We start from the raw sequence: 27,257 nt of genomic DNA on the forward strand, positions 1-27,257 counted from the left end.
TTTTAGCAATGAAGATTCTCACAATGAATTTTTATAATTTTGTTATTACGCTTGTTATAATTGGTAAGTTAATAACAAGGACAATGCTGTATATACATAAGTAGCGAAGCAAAAACAATTTAGTGCTTTTGAAACTCATTAAAAAAAGGCTACTTCGCTTTTTATTTTGTTTTACTATCTATAATACAAAGTAGAACGATGTCTGTCTGTCTGTCTGTCTGTCTGTCTGTCTGTCTGTCTGTCTGTCTGTCCGTCTGTCCGTCTGTCCGTCTGTCCGTCTGTCCGTCTGTCCGTCTGTCTGTCCGTCTGAAGCTTAAGATCTCAGTAACCACTGAACCGATTGGGCTCTACTCTTCAGGGAATATACCTACTGGTCCTGTGATGGTTTTAAGCTATTTTCTTGGGGGGTGGGACACCCCCAACCCCCCCAAAAAATAAAAAATACCCCCCCCAAAAAAAAATTTTTTTTTTACTTTTTTAAAAAAATCTAAAATACGAAAAATTAGGTTGATCAAACCTCTTGGGGCATTGCCCCTAGAGGCTAGGGGCGGAGCCGCTAGTCCTATTAAATAAAGTAGCAAGGTTTTTTTTGTCTGTACCTTAAGATTACGATATCTACTGAACCGATTGAGTTCTCCATTTTATGGAAGCTTTTAATTGGTCCCTGGATGGTTTAAGGCTACTTGATCCTTATTTCTAAGTTTGGTTTTAGGCTGTTTTCCTACTTTGTTACTCCTTCGAATATAAAGCTCCTAGATACTAGGAGCGTAGCCACTAGTAATATTATATGTTATATATTGTAAGGGGAATATTTTAGTGTACAGTGTAGAATCCATTCCCTCTCCCCCTCCCCCAAAATAAGGGGGGAGATCATATTTTGAATGAGAGGGAAACCAAATCTGAAGAAACCAATACACCTAAATGTTATGTAACAATCATTTCAGCCGTTTTCGAGATATTAGTGGACATAAAGAAATACAGATTGACAGTCAAACATCCTGAAATTTTATTAAATGCTTAAATTCATAAACCATTTAATTACATTATATTTGCAATAATACAACTTTAAAAATAATACTAAAAAGTTCTCACGCTATTCATTTTTTTCTCACGTGCAGGCCAGCAGAGCCGAGTATCTGGACAGCTGCAGAGAAACTCTATTGTTGCCTGGAGAGATAAAACAAGCTACAATTGTACCATCAACCCAATCATCCAGGGAAATTGGTACAGCAGGTGAAAAATTATTTTGCTTAGTAGCGAAGCTCCTATATAAGTGTTTATGTCTGCCCTTCTGTCTGTCTGTATATATAGGATTGTCACTCTTGTATAACTAAACCTTTACATCTATCTCTCTTCCTATCTATCTTTCTATTTATTTATCTATCTATAATTTAGAGAGGGCAATGAAGATAGATTGACAACCATAGATGTTTTCCAGATGTCTATCTATCTATCTTTCTTTCTTATTATTTATCTATCTATAGTTTAGAGAGGGAAATGAAGATAGATTGACAACCATAGATACTTTCCAGATGTCTATCTATATATCTATCTATAATTTAGAGAGGGCAATGAAGATAGATTGACAACCATAGATGCTTTCCAGATGTCTATCTATATATCTATCTATCTATCTATAGTTTAGAGAAAGTAATAAAGATAGATTGACAACCATAGATTTCCAGATGTCTATCTATCTACATATATTTCTTTATATTTATCTATCTATCTATCTATAATTTAGAGAGGGCAATGAGGATAGATTGACAACCATAGATGCTTTCCAGATGTCTCTCCATCTATCTTTCTTTCTATCTATTTATCTATCTATAATTTAGAGAGGGTAATGAAGATAGATTGACAACCATAGATGCTTTCCAGATGTCTCTCCATCTATCTTTCTTTCTATCTATTTATCTATCTATAATTTAGAGAGGGCAATGGGGATAGATCGACAACCATAGATACTTTCCAGATGTCTATCTATCTATCTTTCAATTTATCTAACTATCTATCTTTCTAATTATCTATCTGTCTATAATTTAGAGAGGGCAATGAAGATAGATTGACAACCATAGATGCTTTCCAGATGTCTCTCCATCTATCTTTCTTTCTATCTATTTATCTATCTATAATTTAGAGAGGGCAATGAGGATAGGTTGACAACCATAGATGCTTTCCAGATGTCTGGTAGAGGAATCTGTAAAGAGTATTTCAATGATTTTGGTCCAGAATATTGGGTGAGTGTTTCTTAATACATTTAAATTTTTTTTCTCTCTAAAGGGGGGGGGGGGGTTAATGCAACCATTTCGTAATCAGTGAGCAAATGACACTTAGAATTCGAATTTCGATCTGAACTTTTGCATGAGTAATCCTTGGTAGGTCTATTTTCCCTAAATCGAACAAAAAGTTGGAAAAGTAACGGCTAGCGGCTCAGCCGTTCAGCCGTTTTTTGCCTATTTTCAGGGTAAATCCATCATCAATTACGTAGGAATCAACTTTTTAAAAACATATTTTTGGTTTAATTCATGTTAAATGATAGCAATAACCAATTTTAAAACTTCTAGAACCAAATGCTACCGTCTAGAACCGTTTGATAGCGTTTTGGAGTCAAAAAGAGTATTATGTTGAGAGAGGTTTCGTGACTAATTTGCAATATATATATCAAACAAATGGCAAAACAGATGAGCCGTTAGCCGTTACTTTTCCAACTTTTTGTTCGATTTAGGGAAAATAGATCTACCAAGGATTACTCATGCAAAATTATAGATGGAAATTCGAATTTGTGCCATTTGCTCACTGATTACGAGATGGTTGCATTAACCCCCCCCCTTAATATATATATCCAACTATCTATCTATCTATCTATTTAGTTCCTATTCTCTGAAGCTCCAGAAGATCCTAGATCCTGTCATGTTTGTGTTCATATTATCATCAGAACTGTTAATATACTGGATAAGAGAGAAAGTAAGTAGCTTTTTTGTTGTCTTATCCCCTAAGATCCCTGAATATTACAAGTATAACATATGTCCTCTATTAAAGGTTATTATCTTATCCCTTAAGATCCCTGAATATTACAAGTATAACATATGTCCTCTATTAAAGGTTATTATCTTATCCCTTAAGATCCCTGAATATTACAATTATAACATATGTCCTCTATTAAAGGTTATTATCTTATCCCTTAAGATCCCTGAATATTACAAGTATAACATATGTCCTCTATTAAAGGTTATTATCTTATCCCTTAAGATCCCTGAATATTACAAGTATAACATATGTCCTCTATTAAAGGATGTTGTCTTATCCCTTAAGATCCATGAATATTACAAGTATAAAATCTGTTATCAATTGCAGGTGGTTGTGTACAGCTGACTGGCGAAACACCAGATATCAAATCCATATGTAAAAGGTAAATTATCATGGATTTTGATTTTTTTGAGAATATGATAGTTTCCATTGAAGTGACTACTCGAGCAGAGAACCTCCCCTAACCTAACTACTTTTATCTGTATATCTTTCTACTACCGGCTACGCCCCCTAGAGGCCTCCAAGGGGGGTGGGGGGGGGGGGGGGGTAAAGTTGAATTCGACAACCTAATTTTTAGTTTTAAGAAGAAAAAGTAAGAAAAAATGTTTTCGGTGGAGGTTATTTTTTTATTGGGGATTTCTTTTGGGATGTTAGTACCCTTCCCCAAAAGTGTTATAAACCTGTTCAGGACTTATTAGAAGCTACCCTGTAAAGGTAAACCTGATTGGTTTAGCGGTTAGCAAGATCCTTCAGATCACACAAACAGACAGACACAAAGACACAGATCCTGTTACTTTATTATAAGGATATGTATGTATATGTAACTCTCCATCCATTTAGAATTCCTGACGAACAGCAAAGAATCACTATGTTTGCTGAAAACTACGATCCTGTCAACTGCAGGTAGGTTTCATTTCTAGTATGGCTTCGAAACCGATTAATATCCGCTGTATTAGAACAAGATCTAAGCCATACTACAAATCATGTATCGTATCGTATTATATCCAGTTTTCTACAAATATAAAATCATAATATTAAAACCAGTTTTGTTATCCCGTGCCTTCTGGATCGGGGCTAACAAAACTAGTTATAACCTTATAATTGTATATTTTTATATCCGCGGAAAGCTGTTTATAATACCATGCGATAAATACCTATTCTTTGAGTTTAACCAAATGAAATGTGCATAATATGAGTGTTTTTATTTGCTTCTAAAGGGTGTGCAAAAAATATGTCCCAAATTTAAAACTAGACTTGCGAGAAAATCATTCAAGATTAAAGTAAAGGATGTGCAAAAATTACGTACATTTTTCAAACGTGTGTTGATTGTAGGGGGAATTCCTTGTCTGCAAACATTGCAATCATGCACTTTATTAGCAAGGTTTGGTTCAGTGATACTCAAAAATAAGATATGATGTGTATCTTTATATTTATCCAGGTTTAATATATATTCATAGTGTTCAGATTTACCAGAGCTGGATCTTTAAATCATTTCAAAGGTGCGCTAAATCACCCCGCGCAGAATTTTAGCCAATCACAGCGTCCCATTTCGTAAAATGCGCCGCTGTGATTGGCTGAAATTCTGCGCGGGGTGATTTAGCGCACCATTGAAGGGAGGAGGGTGACATTGGGCTGTTTATTACACTAGTCCCTAAAGTTTAATGTTTCCTCAATCTTTGGCTTAACAACTTTGGGGACCTGTGTTGAATTTTTATTGGTAGGTTTATTAAGTTGTGTGTCCAAACGTTTCAACGACTTATTGCAATGAAATGAACAGATAATCTTGTGTGTGATAAATGTGGATGTAAATCAATTTATTGGCCCTTGTCTTATCCCTTAAGATCCCTAAGATTTTTTAAGTTAAAAAGTTGTAAATATTAATTTTGTAGGTCTTCCATGGAAGGAAAATTCCAGTTCACGTACCAATTCAGGTAAATTTGAAAATTTATTTCAATCAAGTTTTAGTAAATATATCTTTGAAAACCATAAAATTTGTAAAAAAAATCTATTTATCTATTTTTTTCTGTTTGGTACAGTCTTTCTTTTGGGGGGAATTGTGTTCAATTTTGATTGGTAGGTTCATTAAGTTGAGTGTCCAAACGTTTCAGCCACTAACTGTAATCTACAAAAGGGGTAATTATGTGTATCGCCATTTTATCAGCCTCTGTCTTATCCTTTAGATCCTTGCTATTCACTAATCTAATAAATTTATATCAAGATTTGCTTTCACCACCGAGTGTACTCACCAAGAACAAATCATCCATTCTTGTCAAAACATTGGGTCCCAGTTCGGTATCACCAATCAGAAGTTCAATGTGACATTCAAGAAGTGCGACCAAATGGACTGGACTAAGGATCAGAGTAAGTATAGATAGAGATAGATAAATAGAAAGATAGATAGATCTTACATTTAAATTCCCTGACATGGACTGGACTAAGGATCTAAGTAAGTACATATAGAGATAGATAGATAGTTAGATAGAGATAGATAGACAGAAAGATAAATAGTTAGAAAGATAGATAGAAATATAAATAGAAAGATAGATATAAAGATAGATAGATGTTACATTTAAGAAGTGCCCCAACATGGACTGGACTAAGGATCAGAGTGAGTAGAGATAGAGATAGATAAATATAGAAAGATAGATAGAAAGTGAGAAAGATAGAAAGAAAGTTAGATAGAAAGATTGGTTGTATATAATATATAGGTTTAAATTACATTTTGAACCTATGCAATGCAATGCTTTTTTTATGAATAAAAATTTAAACAATAAAGAAATTAAAATTGAAGTTTTTGGATGAATACCAAAAGTATTATGAATCTTATTAATTCTTTTACTTTTTTCAGCTATTGAGTACAGTTGTCTTGGAGATTGGTTTGTCGGCAAGGATCATTTCTTTGCTGTTGCCAATACTAAGGAATCCAGGTACAAATAGATAGATAGATAGAAAAATAGATAGAAAGGTAGATAAAAAGATAGATAGAAAGGAACGATTGACTGTATTATTTTTTTTTAGATAGATATAATATAGATAGACAGACAAAATCCTATTATATAAAGTAGTAAGCGTTTTTTGTCTGTCCTGAAGGATCTCGCTAACTGCTAAATCGATACTGTTTTCCTTTACTGTGAAGCTTCCTATAGGTCCTGGGAAGGTTTTGAACTATTTTTGGAGAGGGTTTCTTTACCCCTCTCCCCCAAAAAATATTTTTTAACTCTTTTTAAACGCAAATTTAAAATGCGATGAGGTCGACTTTTCCCCCTCCTACCAGTGCCCCTAGAGGCTTAGGGGCATAGCCGCTAGTAATACATATAGTAAGATGGACAAAAAGATACATATAGAAAGATATATAGAAACATAAATAGAAGGATAGATAAAAAAAATAAACAGAAATATAGATAGAAACATAGATAGCAAGAATATTAGAAAGATAAAGAGATAGAAATGAAGATAGACAGACAGACATGACAAAATTACATAGTGATGCAGAATAAAAGCCAAAAAAGATATGGCAGCAGATATATAGATAGCAATTTAAAGTTGTATAAGTAACACGTCAGACAGACTGTAAAATAGCCAATTGCACAGATAAAGAGATATTTAGACAGATAGCCAGACAGACATACAGAGACAAATGATGTTAAAAACATATTTCATTATATAGACGAGATGAGAAATACCGTTGTTTTCTAAAGAACAGAGATGACGACTATTATCTTGGTGTCTCCATCACTCCAGAGTGTAATCAAATCAAAACTGTAGAGCAGGTAAAACATGTAATTTTGGGTGAAGAACTTTTGTCCCTTGTGATTGATGGGGGGAATTATCCATGAAATTATTGACTATTATCTTGGTATTTCCATCACACCAGAGTGTAATCAAATCAAAACTGTAGAACAGGTAAATTTAACAGGATAAATTTTGTCCTTTATATAATATGGAATTTATTTTATAGAAAAAATATAAGACAATCAAAACATGTAAGTTTGGGTGGTGAACTTTTGTCCCTTGTGATTGATGGGGGGAATCGTCCATGAAATTATTGACTATTATCTTGGTGTCTCCATTACACCAGAGTGTAATCAAATCAAAACTGTAGAACAGGTAAATTTAACAGGATAAATTTTGTCCTTTATTCATATAATGGGGAATTAATATATAGAGAAAATTAGAGAAAATCAAAATAAAATTACAAAATATGTAATTTTGGGTGTATGCAAAGAGTAATTTTGTCTCTTTATATATATTCTAGAGTCTAAGCCACTAGAGGCCTCTAGAGTCACTTAAGGTGGGGGCCAGAAGGAAAATTGCAGCCTGAAAAAGAAAAAAAATAGATAAGTCATTTTTTCTAGGGGTGATTTCTCTTTAAAGGTAGGAAGTTCCCTCCCCAAAAGTAGTTATAAACCTTCCCAGGACCTTTGGAAGCTAAATTGTAAATAAGAACCATATCGGTTCAGCGGTTAGTTAGTTCTTTTGATACACACAGTTAGACATCCTGTAAATATTACATAAAGAAAGTTGAAAATTATGCCAGTAGAAAATGTATAAAAAATCCTAGAATATGGAGCAATAAAAGTATTTAGTGGCATTTACTTAAGCAGTACTATTAGATGAAAGCTTTACAAATGCAAAGGTGGCGTACTCTGTAACAATGTTTCTTAATGTATATTATTATTGTAGGCTCCTCAAAGAATGAAACTGACCCCAATCAAATCACAAACTGAAGTACCTGGATGTTACCTCCCTGAAAATTTTACAGGTATTCATTTTTTTATCATTTTTCCTCAGAGAGAGAGAGGACATTGGGCTGTTTATTACATTGGTCCCAATTTCCCAAAAGTTTTAAGATAACATTTTTTATTTGTTGATATAACAACTTGTGGGACTTTTCTTAATTTTTGATTGGTTGGTACACTAAATTGAGTGTTCACAAGTTTCTACCACTAATTGTAATCTACTGAAGTGGTAATTTTGTGTATCAACATTGTACATAAATTTGTCAGCTATTGTCTTATCCCTTTAGATTCTTGATTTTTCATAAAAATATCATACATATACTGAAATAAATTTGTTATAATTGTAATAAATTTGGAAATAATACCATTCTATGGTGTTTTAAGATGCAAATAACAAGACATTTTGTCTAAATAATTATCATTTCTTAGGTCAATGGGTGAACACAGCTAATATAGACGCAGATGTAGTCATCAACTCTACTCATATTGTTGAAACATGGCACCCTGACGTTGGCAGGTAGAGTTTAGTTTATATTTATACCACTAGATGTTGTTATTAATTAATATTGTTGAAACATGGCACCTGACGTGGCAGGTAGAGTCTAGTTCATATTTATACCACTAGATGTTGGTATCAAATAACATTATTGAATCATTGCACTGTGGAAAGACAGTTCAGTTTGCATTTATAACACTAGATGTTATCAATTAATATTCTTGAAACATGGCACCCTGACGTGGGTAGGTAGAGTTTAGTTTATATTTATACCACTAGATGTTGTTGTTACATAATTTGGGCAGTCATACATTAGTGAATAATTTTACCACTAGATGGTGTTATTGATTAATATTGTTGAAACATGGCACCCTGCCGTGGGTATAATTTTGTTCAGAATTCACACCACTAGATGTTGTTTTTATTGATTAACATTATTGAGTAGAGTTTAGTTTATATTCATACCACTAGATGTTGTTATTTATCAATATTGTTGTAACATTACTCCCTAATGTTGGCAAATATTATATCACATTTATACCAATAGATGGTGCAGTCAACCAAGATTATTGAAAAATGTGAGCTTGATGTTGCCATATAGTTATTAGTTTACATTTTTACCACTAGATGTTGTTAGCCAAAATAGTTGTTTTTTAAAAATATATATTAATCATGTTTTTCTCTAGAACGAGAAAGAATATCTATGTCTGCAAAGAACAGAAGGATACAAGATACATGTTGGCTAGGCTTACTGTTGAGGGTTGGTAAGTATAGATAGATAGATGCAAGATACATGTTGGCTAGGCTTACTGTTGAGGGTTGGTAAGTATAGATAGATAGATACAAGATACATGTTGGCTAGGCTTACTGTTGAGGATTGGTAAGTATAGATAGATAGATACATGTTGGCTAGGCTTACTGTTGAGGGTTAGTAATTAAAGATAGATATATACAAGATATGTGTTAGCTAGGCTTACTGTTGAGGGTTGGTAAGTATAGATAGATAGATACAAGATACATGTTGGCTAGGCTTACTGTTGAGGGTTGGTAAGTATACATAGATAGATACAAGATACATGTTGGCTAGGCTTACCGTTGAGGGTTGGTAAGTATACATAGATAGATACAAGATACATGTTGGCTAGGCTTACTGTTGAGAGTTGGTAAGTATACATAGATAGATAACAGAAACATGTTGGCCAAGCTTACTGTTGAGGGTTGGTAAGTATAGATAGATAGATCGAACAAAAAATTGATAATTAGATAGACCTATGGCAATAATATCAGAAAACTACCCATTTCTGTTATCCTATTATATAAAGTACTAAGCGTTTTTTGTCTGTCCCGAAGGATCTCTCTAACCACTGAACCGATTTTGTTCTCCTTTACAGTGAATCTTCTTATAGGTCCTGGGAAGGTTTTAAACTATTTTTGGGGAGGGTGTCTTCAGTCTTCACCCTCCTCCCTCCAAAAAATATTTTTTTCTACTCTTTTAAAACTCAAATTTAAAATGGGATGAGGTCGACTTTTCTACCTCCTACCTTAAGTGCCCCTAGAGGCTTCTAGGGGGCGTAGCCGCTAGTATAACAAAAAAGTGATGGTAAAATTTAAGATTAAAATCAATTATTAGTCTAAGTTTTAAAAACTTCTATTTGTAGCGAAAGATCTTGCAAACCGCTTAACCGATACGGTGTTTCTTTACAAATAAGCTTTAAAAGTCCATGACAGTTTTTTAATCTTTCTGAAGTAGGGTATCTCCATTCTAAAATTGAAAATTTATCCCCTCCTCCCTTTTTGCTGTACTCTAGGGGTGTATACACTAGCAATGGGAAAAAGGACAAAAACATTCATTTAATAATACATTTTCTAACTCATTTTGCTTTTCAGTCAAGTTGATTATCAGTGTTTCGAGTTTCTTCCAAGACATCATAATATTATCAGGTAATACTTATCTAGCCTATCGTATTATATACAGCATTCCGCGGATAGTAAAATGAAAAATGTTAACATAAATACCAATTTTTTAGCACTGGGTAACAAAACTAGTATAAATTTTATGATTTTTATTTTAGCAGTAGTAGAAAATTGTATGTAATACCTTAATTAATTTATATATACACTTTGCTTTTGGGGATATGGCGTTATTCCTTTCCTTGAATTTTCAAAGACCTCAGAGGTAGGGGACAAAGCCTCTAGATAAGGAATATTTGAATTTCATTTTTTTAAATAACAAACAAAGTTCAAATCCTTTTCATAAAAATTAATGTGTAAGACTTGTTTTAGATTCCGAAGTGGCCTTGTGATGATTTTGAATGATTTCCACACGGTCTGTTCTTGGCTTAAGTTTCCAAATAAACAAGCTTGGAAATACGATGTTATGATAAGTATGTTTATTTTTTTTATTTTTTCCAATCCACTCTATCTATCTATCTATCTATCTATCTTTCTGTCTATCTCTTTAGCTATCAATTTATCAAAGCATGGAGGGGGGGGGGGGGCATTGGGCTGTTTATCACAATAGTCCCCAAAGTTTTATGATAACCATTTTCTTATTCGGGGACTTTTATTAAGGTTTTATTAGTTGGTTCATTAAGTTGAGTGTCTAAACGTTTCAACCACTTATGTAATCTACAGAAAGAGTAATTTTGTGCATCATCATTAGGGATGTACATTATTTTAACGGCCATTGTAATATACCTTTAGATCCATGATTTACCAGTGTATCTTTCTATTTAACAATCATTCTATCTATCATTCTATTTTATTTTTCTATTTATCTCTCTTTCATTCTACATATTTTTATCTATCTATCTATTATAGAGAAAGACCCTATACCAGTACGATGTCCAGTGGCTGGGGCCTTTATATTTGAACAAGAAGGAGACTTTAAATTCCAGTAAGTTTTTAAAAATTTTAAAAATGGAACAATTTAAAATTGTCTAATAAAATTGACGTCACACAATATAAATGTCCAATGATTATACAATTTAACATTGGCCAATTACAATTTATACTGGCCTATCATTGGTCATTTGTATTGTATGACGTCAGTTTTTAGAACACTATACGATGTTTCCATTTATACCGTTAATGGAAAGTGGGGGGCGGGGAGATGAATAAAAAAAATGGATATAATCTGGTAAGCCGAGCGTTCTCGGCCCACGGGGTAACGAGTTCGGATTCAACGAGCCCTAGCCTTTGAGTATTCTACCAAACAAACAAGCAGGATTCAATCATACAGAAATTATATATTTAAACTGAATAATATTTACAAGTTATGTTTACTATATATATACAACAAAATATAACAATGGTTAGGTTTGAAGGGGGTGTGGGGCGCTAGGGCTTAGCGCCCGACGGTAGACAGGCTGTGGGGGCAACGATGGTAAAGGGGGAGGCAGTGCCTCCCGATTATATAAGCGCATGAGGGACTCGTGATAGTTGCATGTTCAAGTCCCCTCCCCACATTTAGGCAGGCTAGTTTGACCGCTGGGTGCGGGGTTAACAGCGGTCATGAGATGGATAGTGATATAATAGGATTAGTGCGGGGGGTTTGTTATCATAAGTCACAGCGAAGCAACTCTGTAAACGGCCTGTACGTCTGGGTGTCGTATTACCACAACCTCCCCTTCAAGGGTTGCGTGGCTCCTGAGCCACCAGGCCTTGAACCTGGGGATACGACAGCCGGCTCCTGCGCCGGACAGGCAGTTCTTGGGGCACAGCTCGATGGAGGACAGCTCGGGCTACACAGGCTCCCTGGGACACTCGTTGCTCGGTCTGACTGTGGTTGGTGATCAGCATTGTCAGCTCCTGGTTGGCTTCTAGGCGTGGGTTGGCAACGGCCAGGCCTCGCCGCTGGAAATTTTGCCTCGTCTGCAGGATCAGTTCTGTCGCGGCTGGTAGCTGGACACGGAGGCCTAGGCAGACTCTGGTGGTTCCTAAGGGTGGAATGGTGATGGCAAAGGGTGCATAGAATTCCATGGGGGCGCCTGCTTGATTCAGGTTGCTTGGCCTCCTAGCTCCTACCCGGATGGGGATGGCTGTCATCAGCAGGGGGCACATGGCTTCTTCTTCTTCTTCTGGGGCGGCCTCTTCCATCGCAGTGGCTGGCTCTTCTCCTACAGGCTCGCTGCTGGCTGGCAGGTTCTCCATGTCTGCGTCAGGGTTCCAGATGGCATCTCTGAGTGGCTCTGGAGCGGGCGGCGGCGGCGGTGGTTCGTTGGGCTGCTCCTGCAGGTTTTCCTCCACTGGGTCACGATCTTGGCTGCTAGGCTGTGGGGCGGCTGCGGCTGGCTGGTGCACTGGGAACTCTCCTGGGTTGCTAGCTGCGGGCGCCGCCGCTCCAACTGGCAGCTCGGTGGCATCCTCGTCGCCGTCCACGTCAACTTGGATGTCTTCTGGGATCTGGTGGGCAGTCACATCTCCAGTGTATTTGCGCAGTCGGCCTACATGCGCGGTAACTTCTGAGATCCTGGCTACTGGAGAGGCAGGTTTAATGACATAATGGACTTCTGTAGCTTTCCTCACTACTTTCCAGGGGCCAGTCCATCTCTTGGTAATCTTGGCTGCCTTCCCTGGCACCAGGCGGGGGGCCAGGTACCAGACCAAGTCTCCAACCTCATACTTGGCCGTGCCTTCGTAAGCTGCCGCGCTCCTCCTGATGGCTCCCTCCTCCTTCTGCTGGATGGCATCATAAACTGCATAGTAGCGCTGCAACAGAGCTTGGACGTTGGCTGGAACTGAAGCATATTCGGTCTCTGGCAGCCGTAGCACCATGTCCACCGGAAGTTTGGCCTCTCTCCCAAAGAAGGCCAGGAACGGGGTCACACCAGTGGATCTGCAGGCCTTGGTGTTGTAGGCAAAGGCGATGGCAGGCAGGTGTGGCTCCCAGTTGTTATCGTCTCTGTCTAGGAACAGGCGCATGCCTGTGTTGAGCGTCCTATGGAACCTCTCCACTCGGTTGGACTGCGGGTTGTAGGGTGGTGGATGTGTCAGGCCAATCTCGAGCCGGGAGGCCAGTTCCTGGAATACCTGGCCGGTAAATTCCATTCCATTGTCGGAATGGATCTTCAGGGGGCATCCGAACGTGGCCAGGTGGCGGTGCAACAGGGCTTCAGCCACCGTGAGGGTGCGCTTGTTGGGGATGGCGTAGAGGCTGACAAACCGGCTGAATCCATCTTGGCAGGTGAGGATGTAGCGGTTCCCAGCTGGGGTCTCTGGCAGTGGCCCCACCAGGTCGATGAATAGGACTTGCTGTGGATACCCCTGGCGGGAGGGCACGTGGATCCCCTGCTTCAGCCTCTCCTTGGTAACTTTCTGGACACACTCAGGGCAGGTTTGTACCATCAGGCGGACGTCACGGGCCAGGTTGGGCCACCAGAAGTGCATGGCAACGCGGGCGATAGTTGCGTCCATCCCAAAGTGCCCAGCCATGGGGGTCCCATGGGCTAGAAAGAACGCGTCCTGCTGGAGGGCCGAAGGCAGCAGGTATCTTGTCCTCTCTCCTGTCAGAGTCTGGTCAGTGGTGGTGAGGCAGCCGTGCTCGTCAAGCCCCAGGGCTGGGAAGCGGCTGGCGTACTGCTGCTCGTCTCGTTCCTTGCCACGCAGCTCAGCCTTGGTTGGGGCCTTGCCATCAGCCACCCATTGGCGGACACGGAGCAGGAGGGGGTCCTGTGTCTGGGCTTCCAATACTCTAGCTGAATCCAGTCGGGCGGCAGGAGGCCGGCTAGCTGCGGCCTCCCCTAGCTGGCCAAGGTTGTGGATATACTCAGCCTGCTCTGCTAATTCTTCGGCGCTAGCCGTTGGCATGTTGGCATCTTCCCGGCGGCTGAGGGCGTCGGCGTTGGTATTCTGGGTGCCAGGCCTGTGGCAGACGGTAAAGTCTAAGGCCGCTAGCTCCTCCTGCCAGCGGGCCACCATCCCTGTGGATGTGTTCAGTGATTTCATCTGTAGCAGGGCAGAGGAATCAGTGTTGATCTGGAAGCTGCGGTAGGACAAGATGCCGTGGAATTTTCGGATCCCATAGATAATGGCGGCCATCTCTCCCTTCCAGGACGGGTAGCGCGTCTCAGGGTCGGTTGTCTTGCGCCCCATGGCGGCAATCAGCCTCTCCTTGCCCTCTTGGCATTGACTCAGTATGGCAGAGATGGCGCGGCTGCTGAAATCTGTGGTGAGCTGGAACACTGCTGGTAAATCAAACCTGGGCGGCGCTCGGATGGGGGCCTGGCGGAACTTGTCCTTGAGTTGCAGCAGCTGGGCTTCCATCTCAGGCGTCCAGGTTAGGGCCTTGGCCGTCTTCTGCCGATTCATCTCGTAGGTGAGGTCTGCATACTCTGGGATGAACAGGCGGTAGTATCCAAAGAAGCCCAGCAACGCCAGCAAATCCTTGGGGGTGCTAGGGGCTGGCCAGTCCAAGATGCGGTCAATATAGTCCTCTTGCATGGCTATCCCCTCACGGCTGAGGGTGTGGCCCAGATAATCCACCTTGGATCGGAACAACTTGGTCTTGGCTGGCTTGAGGCGGATCCCTCCCCTACGGTGGGCTTCCAAGACCTCTCGGAGCCGGGCCAGGTGGGCCCAGGTATCCTGATGGAAGGTCAGGACGTCGTCAAGGTATGACTGGAGGTTGGCTGTGCCTAGTGGATTTAGGACCCCTGCAATAAACCTGGAATAGACAGACGGTGCCGTCGCCAGGCCAAAGGGCATCCTTTTCCATTGATACAGGCCCCTGGGGGTGGTGAAGGCGGTGCAGGGCCGGCTATCCTCAGACACACGGATGGTGTAGTATGCGGCCACCGCGTCTAAAGCACTGTAGACACGGTGCCCGCCCGCTCGTTCCACCAACTGCTGGATCCTAGGCAGGGGGTAGCTGTCCAGCTCCAGACACTTGTTGAGGGCTCTGTAGTCGATGGCCCAGCGGGTGCTCCCGTCCTTCTTCTTGATGGGCACCAGGGGGCTGCTCCAGGCGGAGTCCGACGGCTCTATAACTCCTTCCTGTAGCCAGGTGTCCAGTTGTTTCTCCAGTTCAGCCTCTTGCCGCGGGTTCAGATCCCTAAATCTCTGGCGGATCGGCTGGGTCCCTGGCTTGAGGCGCAGCTGCAACTCAACCACATCTGTGCAGCCGGGGGTAGAATTGGAGAAGACGTCCCTGTACTCTGACAACGTAGTCCAGACCTCCTTCTTGAGCAAGGGGTCCTTGCGTAGGAACTCATTGTCTTCCATCTCCAGGGCCTCCCACAACTCCTGCATGTCTATAGGCTCAGCAGGTTCTTGGAACGAGTGGAGACGTGGGGGAGGCGTATCAGAGACCTCTAAAATGTCAGGTTTGACCAGCTCCCCTGCCACTGGGAGGCCAGCATCCAGCAAGAGGGGCACCTCCCCCTCATTGACCACCAGTACTCTAAACACAGTGGCAGAGCCAGGCCTGTGGGCATACAGGCCCTCTGGAATAACAAGGTCCTCCCCAAACCTCTGTTCTGGGGCAGCTAGTTGAATGGCATCCTTGGTGCGATGGCCTACTAGCTCAACAGGGACCGCCATAACCCCGCGGCCAGGCAGGACCACCCGCTTGGCTGTGCGGAGCTGGGGTGGTTGACCGTCAGTTGGAGTGACAGCGCTTAGCCTATACGTGGCTGGTGCGGGGTCAGCCTTGGCTCCGGGACCCACCGGCCGCGACTTGACGGGCTCGGCTTCTGGAGGGGCTGACGTGTCGGAGCCAGGCGTGGCTCCGGGGGCGTCCGGCCACGATTTGACGGGCTCGGCGCTGGGAGAGGCAAAAGTGCTGGGTCCAGCTTTGGCTCCGTGGGCGTCCGGCCGCGACTTGACGGGCACGGCGCCGGGAGAGGCTGGGGCCTGAGAGTTGAGTGTGGCTCCGGGTACATCAGACCGCGACTTGACGGGTCTGGACTCGGGCTTGGCTGGTGGACTGGCTGGAGGTCCCAGGTAGAGGGGGCCAGGTGGACACGGCTGGCCGTTGATAAAAATGTCGGCGGAGAAGATTGGTTCTGGAGGGCTGGCAATCTCAGGAAACGTTGTTGGCAGGCTCTCCCTTGGCACCTTGGGCACTGGGGGCAACCCCATGGCTAGCAGGTTAGCTCCCTTGTGTGCGTTGAGCTCAGCGTCCACCCAGTGTGTGCCTTTCTCAACCACACGCGGCTGCTCAGGCAGGGGGCCTGGCAGAGGCCCCTCATAGCTTAGCTCTCTCTCGGCTGTCTCCCGGTCAATGGGGACGCCACGGAGTGGGATAAACTCCCCACGCACCCACAAGCAAGGTGGTTGCATGTCGAAACAGAGCCTAGTTCCGAACTCCTTGAGAAAATACCCTCCTAGGTTCAGAGGGTGTGAGAGATTCCGGACCACAGTCACGTGGTATAGATGGAGTATAAGAGTGTGTGAAACTGCCATATATAACTCTTTTAATTTTCCGATTACCTGGAGGGGCTGGCCTTCCTCATTAGCAGTCAGGATCTGGGTGTTGTCCGGAATCAACATGCGTTGCACGCCCATCGCGTGCATGAGATGCTCAGAAATTACAGCAGACCCTGGTACACGGTTGCCAGAATCAATCATGGCATCAACCTGTACATGCTGGGCAGGGTCAGGAGTAGGAAACCTCACCCTGACATGGCAGGGGAAGTGGAGGTCCTGCCCTTGAGACAAGGGGGCCTCTCGTTCGGCTGGGGTTGGCAGAAACTTTGGTGGTGGCCGCACCGCAGCTATGGTGGTATCGCTTACCATGGTGGCTTAGACTGTAGCTTCGAATCACTAGAGCTTATTAATTATCACTTGGTCAACAATTTTATATTTATTTTTATCACTTGGTTGACATTTATACACACTGATGTGTTGTTATCACTAGGAGCTCTAGGTGTGATTCTGGAAGCACTGGCAGCAGGGAATGTCCGTCCTGCAAGGTTCAGAGGGGTGACGGCGGTAGGGAATGACCCGTCCTACAGCGCCGCTGGTTCGAATCCCGACAAATGGCGGCAGGGAATGGCCCGTCCTGCAGCGCCTCGGGTTCGAATCCTGGGAGGCAGCGGCAGGGAATGTCCCGTCCTGCCGTGCCTGTGGCTCAAAATCTGCTATCCGTCGCAGTGGTAGGGCTTACTTGTGTGCTGAAGCTTCGCAGCCACACATTGCCTTCTTAGGGAGACCAGCACACAGCTGTCTGTCTCGTAGGTTTGGCCTGGGTGTCCTGGGGCTTGTCCCAGCTACACTTGCCAATTTAGACTCAGTTCTGTAGCCGTCTGAGCTAAATTATCCGATTGCCGTGGCTGCGCACCTAGCGCTACTCCTACACGACACGGAAAAAGCGTCTTAACTGGCGCTTTTAGCAGGCTAAATCTGCTTGCTGTAGGCCAGAGGCCCACATATTGCGTTCAAAATGATGGAAATTCGACCTAAAAAGGCCGTCTCACGGGTCAGTTGGCGGCTGATTGTTCCCTTACTTGCCAAAGGGTCCAATCAGAGGTAGAATAGGCTAGTTTCTGTAAGGCTCGATTGAAACACGCTGACACCAAGTTCTGGTAAGCCGAGCGTTCTCGGCCCACGGGGTAACGAGTTCGGATTCAACGAGCCCTAGCCTTTGAGTATTCTACCAAACAAACAAGCAGGATTCAATCATACAGAAATTATATATTTAAACTGAATAATATTTACAAGTTATGTTTACTATATATATACAACAAAATATAACAATGGTTAGGTTTGAAGGGGGTGTGGGGCGCTAGGGCTTAGCGCCCGACGGTAGACAGGCTGTGGGGGCAACGGTGGTAAAGGGGGAGGCAGTGCCTCCCGATTATATAAGCGCATGAGGGACTCGTGATAGTTGCATGTTCAAGTCCCCTCCCCACATTTAGGCAGGCTAGTTTGACCGCTGGGTGCGGGGTTAACAGCGGTCATGAGATGGATAGTGATATAATAGGATTAGTGCGGGGGGTTTGTTATCATAAGTCACAGCGAAGCAACTCTGTAAACGGCCTGTCCGTCTGGGTGTCGTATTACCACAATAACAAGTAGATGTATTTTTGCCATGGAAATCATCACAAAAACATAAGTTGTGTCTTTATTATACAGCTGCCAACAAAATCCATTTTTCAATCCAATAATAGTTGATAGTAGATAATCTTTGAAATAACATCCCTACATTAGTGGACATTCAATCATATGATCCTTATTTATAGGGATAACATTTTAGAATTCTACTCTTTCATGCACCATTTAAAGCGATCAAATTCCTAAATTCCTATTACGTAAAACCTAAATATGGCATATGGATTAAATATTCCACAGCTCTTTCAATTTCTATAATTTGTAACGAAGGATCTCGCTAACCGCTGAACCGAACCGGTTCTACATTATAGGGTAGCTTCTCATAGGTCCCGGGAAGGTTTATAACTATTTTGGGGGAGAGTAACACCACCTACCCAAGAGAAATCACAAAAAAACGAGAAAATTTTTTTAAGTAGAGACTTGAACGCAACATAGAAATAATTACATATTTGAAAAAAAAACAGTTAAAGTGCCACTAAAGGCCTCAAGGGGCGTAGCTGAATAGAAATATATCTGAAGTGGACAAATACAATGTTTTTATGTTTTTAGTACTCGAGTGTTGAAGGGTATCACCAAGAATCCTAGGGACACAATTTGGAGCAAAGGAGGTAATAGCAAATAATAATATTTCTAGTATTCATTCGAATCCGGTGGATAGGAACCGGTTCTCATCCATACGAAAAAACTATGTCTAGCATCGTATTATATCCTGCTTTCTACGAATATTTTTAAAATGTACAATACAATCATAAGATTAAAACCAGTTTTTTTTAGCCGGTGCCTTTGGCACCTCGGGGCTTAAAAAACTAGTTTTAATCTTATAATTGTACATTCTATATCCGCGGAAAGCCGTTTATAATACGATGCGAGAAATAACTATTAGATTGGTTAACATATCGGAGTGGTCTCCCTCAGAGTGAAACCTCAGCCATGCGAGGCATATGCCTGCGATGTCTTAGGCCTTCAATGTCTTGGCCCTGCGATCTTTTAGCCCTGCGGGCCAACCCTTAAGTAATATAACCTAACATAAGCTGACCTAAAAAAAAATTAACAAAAATTACTCCTCAGTGAAATAGACTAAAACCATGTTGTTACCTATGTAAATTTCCTTAAATGAAGAACTAGGTTCAGTGAACTTTGTGTAATGTGATGTGAAATTCTGTTTTTGTAGATTTGTAATGGGAAAATTGGGTATAGATAAAAAAAAAATAATTGTTCTCTCCTTCTCTTTCTTTAGCTTGGGTAATGTGACGAAAACTTAACAGAAAGACGATAGTTTAAGTAGTTAGATAGTAGTTCAAAATAAGCTGTAGGGGAATTCTAAAGCATTATTTAGCTTCTGTAAAAAACATACAAAAATTTTATGGACTAACTGGTTTATAAAGCAGAAAATAAAGGAATATAAAGTGCAGCCGTCTATCATTAACAGCAGCTGAGAATCTTTTTCGGTACACCGACAAACGTCCTACCGCGACAAACATCCTAAGCGACATCTCATTAGTAAAACGTCCTAACAATTTTCAAAAATTATGAATTAAAAAAGTCAAATTTTAGGACAAAATCCCCTTATTATAAAAATATTTAACAACATCAAATTCAAAATGGCGATAAAACACAGTAAAAAATATTTTTTTTAAATCGAATAACTTTAACTATGTAGGCTAAATGTTACAAATCTGTCCGACAGTTTTCCCAAAGTCTGTGTTGGCTGTCACAAAGGGAATGGTTTCGAACCCAATACAACCGTACATTACAAAAATAAACCTTTAATTTTCTAAATTAAAAAATATATATCTCTATTTCCTTTTATTTTAGAACATATTTAAATTAAATTTGGAAGATTTAATTTTTGAAAAAAAAATTAGGACGTTTTACTTAAGAGATGTTGCATTAGGACGTTTGTCGTTAGGATTTTTGTTGTTTAGGAGGTTTATAGCATTAGGACGTTTGTCGCGGAAGGACGTTTGTCGGTGTACCTTTTTTTCTTTTCTAAATTATACAGTGTTAATGCAATGGACAGAAGGACTGAAATAATTGAAATTTTTGTTTATAGGTCAATGGTCGTGTAAAAAGAATATATCCCGGTTAGCTGTTTGTGATACTGACCAAAAAGAAATCACCATTGACGAAACCTATTGTTGGTCCGTCGATCATTTGGGTAGACCTGTCGATATCTATTCGGATGTAGATTATAGGATGCAGGTATATGATAATGATTTCATCGGGGCTCTGCAGCCGCGCGTTAGCCGCGTGGAAGCCTCATTAAAATTGTCAATTTATATTTATAAACAGACTGACGCGGCTGCCGAGCACTGGATTTGATATCCTACTATCTACCTATTGTATATTTACTTATACATAAAAGACACTAAATTGCCTGTTGAGCATTTATAAACCCCCTCTTCTTATTTAATGTAACCTAACCTAATATGATCTAAAGTAATAAAAAAGATAACACCTAAACGCCCCCCGCCCCACCCAATTTTTGTTTATCTATTATTAACAAATAAGCAGGTCTTTATGGCACATCTATTTTACTATTTATATAACTATTTATAGAAATATATATTTTGATCTGTCTATTAATTTCAGTGTGTTGGATATTGGAAGGAGAATTTGAAGTCATATCTCATCACTTATGATCAGGATTGTTAATTTATTATATTTATTATTTCATTTAACTTTTTAAAAATAATCTTTTTTGGTATATCGCCCATAGACAAAAAAAACGTAAAAACCAACAGAAATATCTATGAGGGGATGGTTAAAGGGGTGTTTATCACTCTCCCCCTCCCAAAGCATTTTTTGCGAAATATTTTAGATTACAACCCCCCCCCCCCCCCATAATAGATAAAAAGCTCCTTGAATAACAGACTAGGTTGAAATTAAGATTTTATGATTTATCAAACATTCGAAATCTAGTAACTACGCCACTAGCATATAGGTTAAACAATGCATATCTGAAATAAGATTTGCTATTCTAAAAATATTCTAAAAAATTGCAAATTAGCATATTACCCAAATTGTGTACCTAGCCGTTTAAGGATCATAAATATATCAATGGCGAATATATTCAATATTAGCAAATCTTACAAAACATTATCAGAACGTCAGACACACATAATTATTTATAAAGTAGTTTTACTACTTAAAGATTATTCGTAAAAATAATATAATTGACACTGCATAATGTATAGTTGGACGCATTTACAAAGTACAGATGTTGGGTGTACCAGAGAGCTGACCAAACCAAGATGCTGATGTCCATGTCTGTGGGACCTTTCTGTGATCTGGCTCAGGCAGGACGACATTTCATACAATTTTTTAACTTTGAATTGTTGGCTAATTCAACAAATCATATAGAGTACATGAATATTGTGAGATTCTTGTATACTTTGATTAAAATGCTTCTCCCAGCTGACTAATATTACGATACCTCTCATCCCCGCTCCTTATAACATAACCCTATCCACTCACCTGGTCAATTGGCCTATGACTGAGGACTATATTAGCAAACTAAATTGACAAAAAAATTTCCTGCCGCAATTAAATTAACCCACACATTTTGTATGGGTGCAAAAATATGATAATTGTGATTGATATATTAGATTAGAATTAGAATGAAAATTTATCTCAATATATTATTCTTTCTTTTAAGTATTAATGATAAAAAAAAATAATTTTGATCTGCATTGTAAACTTTATCATCTTAAGTTTAAAAAAACAGAACGTTATTCAAAAACTCTAATATTGCGAAAACTAAAGCCTAAACCTTAGAGAAATGTATGAAATGTTGTTTCTGGTAACAGGACGTGGATAGTAAGGATTGGACTCAGGGTGCTGTAGTATCTCTAGTACTAGATGAAAATGAGAGAGAGTGTAAGTAGTATTTACATTTTTAGTAGCGAAGCCAACTATAATTCTCTCAGTCTGTCCGTCCGTAATGCGAAGGAGGAAATGCGAATTTCTTGGCTGCTATTGAAGAGAGACGACTGAAATTTTTGTTGAAGATTTCCTGTATCAATGTGCAGCAAGTGTTTAATTTACTTTGACCTTCAGTCTGTAGGTCATGCATAAAAAGACATTAAAAGTAATTATTTTTTTTAGAAAGGTTCTGTGATTTCTAAGAATTATTGCATTTTTATCAACTAATGCATCTTCACTATAATTTATTTTGTCTGTTTTGTCCTTCCATGAAGTTTTTGAGCTTCGCTTCTTGGGGATAATTTTAAGTACACTTTGCTTTTGAATTGTTTGGTTAGTTTTCCGTTTAAATGCTTTGTCCTATCGATTCTTTTACAAAGACAAAATTGTATCTTGGAAACTAATCTTAATTAATTTGATGTTCATAAAAAATGACGTCATATTGGCCTACCATTGGACAATTAAAATGTATACTGGCCTGCCATTGGCAATTTGCCTATCCTTGGTAATTTGTAGTGTATGACGTCATTTATATAGGCACTATCAAGATCTTTATTTCTAGTTGATCGTTGTCCGCTGTACTTCAACGACGGCCAAGATCCGTGGACTGTTGATGAAAATTACAAGAAAGTTTTTGACTTCAGCGGCTATGAAGATTATAACAGTTCTAACAATCTTATGTATGCATACCATGTCTTATTTGGAGCATTGTTATGCTCATTGCTCAATCAAATCTTATATTAATTAAGCTTCCAAAAAAAGGCCAAATCTTCTATCTTAGATTTTGAATGTACTCTTTTTTTATCAAAAATACTCTTCACCTTTTTTCTCGATTTTTTTAGTTTGATCTCTATCTTTTATACTTTTTTTTACATCTACATGGATATTCTTCAAAAAGCTTATCCTCATTATAAGTGTCCGCTTCCCTTACTGAACCTCTATAGGGTTCCACGACAAACGCAGAATTAACAAACGTCGGAGTGGACAAAGGCAGGAGTGTAGATAAATTAAGTATTTCTATACAGGTTAGGTTAGGTTAAGATATGGATACAAGCCCCCCGCAGGGGTAAGGCATTTAAAAACCCCATCAGATGTTTTAAAATAGGTTAGGTTAGGCTAAATATCCACTATGACGTTTACCACTCCTGCGTTTGTCCTAGGACCCTACTAAGAAGTTAGGGTTTCCAAAGCCTTACATATAAATAATAAATTAGGTAACCTAATCTCATAGGCATGCCTAAACATTTTATATGATTAAGCCTAATTTGATTTTTATACCTTTTTATCTTATACTTCATTTCTCCATTTTAATTTGTCCAATTTTTCCCCTTGTTTTATCTATGACCGTTTGTGGTATTATTGGATATAGATATATAAATGTTTCTTTTAGCTGGCTAATATACCCCCCACCCCCTTATGGATTACCCCATTGACCAATAACGGAGGACTTTATTCGAAACTTGAATTGACGAAAAAAAATTTTCCTGTCACAACATTCACGAATTTTATTTCTATTCCGATATTATTTTTTATCTTAATAAAGTATTAAGTTACTTGCCAAAAATATATTTTTATATGTTATATATGTATGCAATGATTAAGTAATTTTAAATGTGATTTTTTTTGCTATTTTTCAGTATTTTATAATAGTATAAAACTGTAATGTATTATTAGTAGGCATTAAAATAAACGATAAAAGACCTGTAATATTAATTTTAGTTGTTTATTATACCTACCCTATAACATTTGAATGTCCGTTTGACCGACTTTCCGTCCCATACTGCGCCATTCTAGAGATATTAAATTCCCTAATCACAGACAGCGGAAAGTGTCATGTGTGACGTAATATAAATAAGTTTAAAAAAGGAAGGATGAGAGGAGAAGTGGGAAAGGAAACCACTATAATAATGTTTTCTAATACGTTGACTTAGGAACCTTGGGGACTTTTAATGAATTTTGATTGGTTCCTTCATTAGGTTAGGTGTTCAAACGTTACAACCCCTAGTTGTAATTTATCGAAGGGGTAATTTTGTGTATCATCATTAGGGATGTATATCAATTTATCGGCCATTGTCTTATTCATAAGGAAAAAGGATAACACTGAGTACTCGATTTTAAGGTTTTGCGATGAAAGGGTTGGCTTTCTCGTTATACTACTTCCTATTTATTATTTGTTCTATAAATCGGGGGTTTGAAGCCCTCAAGAAAATAATAAGCTTTTTGCTACTATTGAACGCTGTCGCGTTATAATAATAAGCAAAGCTACTCTACAAGTCTTATGTGTTGGTTTGTCGGTGTAAATGAATTGACGTCGTTTTCGTGTAGCTCAGACTGTTGAAAGTTCATGAAACTACTTAGGCAAACTATTTAAAACAAAACTAAGCAAATCATAAAAGATTGGTTTTTACAGCCAAAAATATTATGTAAACTATTTCAACTAAGAAAATTTGATACTTTTGCTTGCTTTTGAGAGAAAAAAATCTTTAAAGAGAAGACTAGCGGAGAATTTTTGAACAACATATAATTGAAGTTTGGTGACTAATCTCAGTTTGAATAGTCTTTACAATATTTTTAGAATATACAAGAATTGTAGAGGTATATACAGATTTATTAAGTCTGACAAAACAGAGAAGATGATAATTTAATATTAATTAATCAAATCTAAAATGAAAAAACAAAAATCTGAAATAAGACTTAATTCTGATCTATATTTGTAACCCAAGTAGTTTTTTTTCATGCAAGAATTCTTGTAAAATTTTTACAAGGTTTACGAAGTAACAACTTGTAAAATCTATGTAAAATTTTACAGAAAAGTTGTAAAATTTTTTTACAAAAAACCTAACGCTGTTTTTACAACTTTGTTTCCCAGTTTTTTTTGTAAAATTTTACATACTTTTTTGTAAAATTTTTACAAGATTAAAAACGCTAATTTTACATGGTTTTACATATTTTTTAATTTTGGCCTTTAAATATGGTTCGTTATTTGTAAAATTTTACACAAATAGGCCCCTTCAAGTGTTTCTTCAATTTATAAATGTCTGGAATTTCATGTACTACCTTATGTTTAGGGGGGAGGGGGATTATGGACAAGGGGATTATGATTATGTGGCTCAGCCAATTTTACTATTTTCATGCCCTACCATATGTTTAGTGGGGGAAGGTTTGTGGACAAGGGGATTATGGTTCTGTGACTCCGCCCATTTTTATCAACTTAATACATAGGCCCCTTCAAGTGTTTCTTCAATTTATAAATGTCTGGAATTTCATGTACTACCTTATGTTTAGGGGGGAGGGGGATTATGGACAAGGGGATTATGATTATGTGACTCAGCCAATTTTACTATTTTCATGCCCTACCATATGTTTAGTGGGTGAAGGTTTGTGGACAAGGGGATTATGGTTCTGTGACTACGCCCATTTTTATCAACTTAATCCATAGGCACCTTAAAGTGTTTCTTCAATTTATAAATGTCTTGAATTTCATGTTCTACCTTATGTTTAGGGGGGAGGGGGATTATAGACAAGGAGATTATGATTATGTGGCTCAGCTAATTTTACTATTTTCATGTCCTACCATATGTTTAGTGGGGAAAGGTTTGTGGACAAGGGGATTATGGTTATGTGACTCCGCCCATTTTTACCAATTTAATCCATAGGCCCCTTCAAGTGTTTCTTCAATTTATAAATGTCTGGAATTTCATGTACTACCTTATGTTTAGGGGGGAGGGGGATTATGGACAAGGAGATTATGATTATGTGGCTCAGCTAATTTTACTATTTTCATGTCCTACCATATGTTTAGTGGGGAAAGGTTTGTGGACAAGGGGATTATGGTTCTGTGACTCCGCCCATTTTTACCAATTTAATCCATAGGCCCCTTCAAGTGTTTCTTCAATTTATAAATGTCTGGAATTTCATGTACTACCTTATGTTTAGGGGGGAGGGGGATTATGGACAAGGGGATTATGATTATGTGGCTCAGCTAATTTTACTATTTTCATGTCCTACCATATGTTTAGTGGGGGAAGGTTTGTGGACAAGGAGATTATGGTTCTGTGACTACGCCCATTTTTATCAATTTAATCCATAGGCCCCTTAAAGTGTTTCTTCAATTTATAAATGTCTTGAATTTCATGTTTCTACCTTATGTTTAGGGGGGAGGGGGATTATGGACAAGGGGATTATGATTATGTGACTCAGCCAAATTTAATAATTAAATTAAGTATGGGGATTATGGTTGTGTGAATCTTATGTATATTTAAAATAACTATATATTTGAAATACATGTATCTAATATTATATCTTTTTTTTTTCTTTTATTAAAATAAAATTGGCGGGGTCTTCTTGTTTCTACCATATGTTTAGTGGGGGGGGGGGGATTAATGACAAGGGGATTATGTTTGTGTGACTCCGCCCATTTTTATCCCGTCCCCTCCTACTTAATAAACGAACTAACTAATAAATGAGACCCATATTATCATACAGTAAGCAAAATTAAAAGGGATAGTGCAACTTTTATCATTTCCTAATTAAATCAATTTATTGGCGGATGATAATATTGGCTATGAATTTTTAAAAAAATAGGGTTTGGTCATATAAGCTTGTTTTGTATCAACCAATAAGAGATAAAATACATGGATATATTCAAAGGGGAAAATTTGCTTTTAATTTTGCCTACTGTATCATAATATGGGCCTCATTTATTAGTTAGTTCGTTTATTAAGTAGGAGGGGATGGGGTAAAGTGGCTTGATGGGGGTCGATTTTTTAGCCAGCTGCAAGCATCACTTTATTTGGTTTACATGAAATTCTGGTCCTACATCCAAGTAGTAATAAGTATAATAATAATGCAGCAATTGGATTTGCTGTAAAGGAGAACCATATCAGTGCAGCTGTTTTCAAGATCCTTTGGCACAGAGAGAGAGAACGACACCCTAGTATTTTAAATAAGCTTCTTATTGCTTTGTAACTTACTAGTGGCTTTTCCCATAGCCTCTAGGGGCTTTGCCCCAAGAGGTT

General features: G+C 39.1%; 1 protein-coding gene across 1 annotated transcript; it reads left to right on the forward strand.

Moving 5' to 3' along the window:
* Nucleotides 1–23,946, forward strand: udt (protein undicht). The gene is made up of 22 exons (XM_080178980.1): nucleotides 1–63; nucleotides 1,119–1,233; nucleotides 2,141–2,240; nucleotides 2,874–2,967; nucleotides 3,358–3,412; nucleotides 3,871–3,933; nucleotides 4,920–4,961; nucleotides 5,249–5,391; nucleotides 5,879–5,957; nucleotides 6,698–6,800; nucleotides 7,714–7,792; nucleotides 8,199–8,286; nucleotides 8,952–9,029; nucleotides 10,153–10,206; nucleotides 10,549–10,649; nucleotides 11,086–11,161; nucleotides 18,865–18,923; nucleotides 20,369–20,517; nucleotides 20,908–20,959; nucleotides 21,511–21,614; nucleotides 22,125–22,194; nucleotides 22,802–23,946. The coding sequence occupies exons 1-22, from the start codon at nucleotides 9–11 to the stop codon at nucleotides 22,981–22,983; spliced, it is 1,941 nt and encodes a 646-aa protein (XP_080035106.1). The 5' UTR covers nucleotides 1–8; the 3' UTR covers nucleotides 22,984–23,946.
* The last annotated feature ends 3,311 nt before the right edge of the window (nucleotides 23,947–27,257 follow it).

This window comes from Acartia tonsa, chromosome 12 (assembly GCF_053477335.1).
Source record: "Acartia tonsa isolate MP-2025a chromosome 12, ASM5347733v1, whole genome shotgun sequence".
NCBI lineage: Eukaryota > Metazoa > Arthropoda > Copepoda > Calanoida > Acartiidae > Acartia > Acartia tonsa.

Bases quoted from the DNA above. Each gene is read 5' to 3' on its own strand.
- udt (XM_080178980.1), top strand. From the start codon at position 9: ATGAAGATTCTCACAATGAATTTTTATAATTTTGTTATTACGCTTGTT. The intron at 8,287-8,951 runs GTAGAGTTTAGT...GTTTTTCTCTAG, and splicing joins TGGCACCCTGACGTTGGCAG to AACGAGAAAGAATATCTATG. The intron at 10,207-10,548 runs GTAATACTTATC...GACTTGTTTTAG, and splicing joins AGACATCATAATATTATCAG to ATTCCGAAGTGGCCTTGTGA.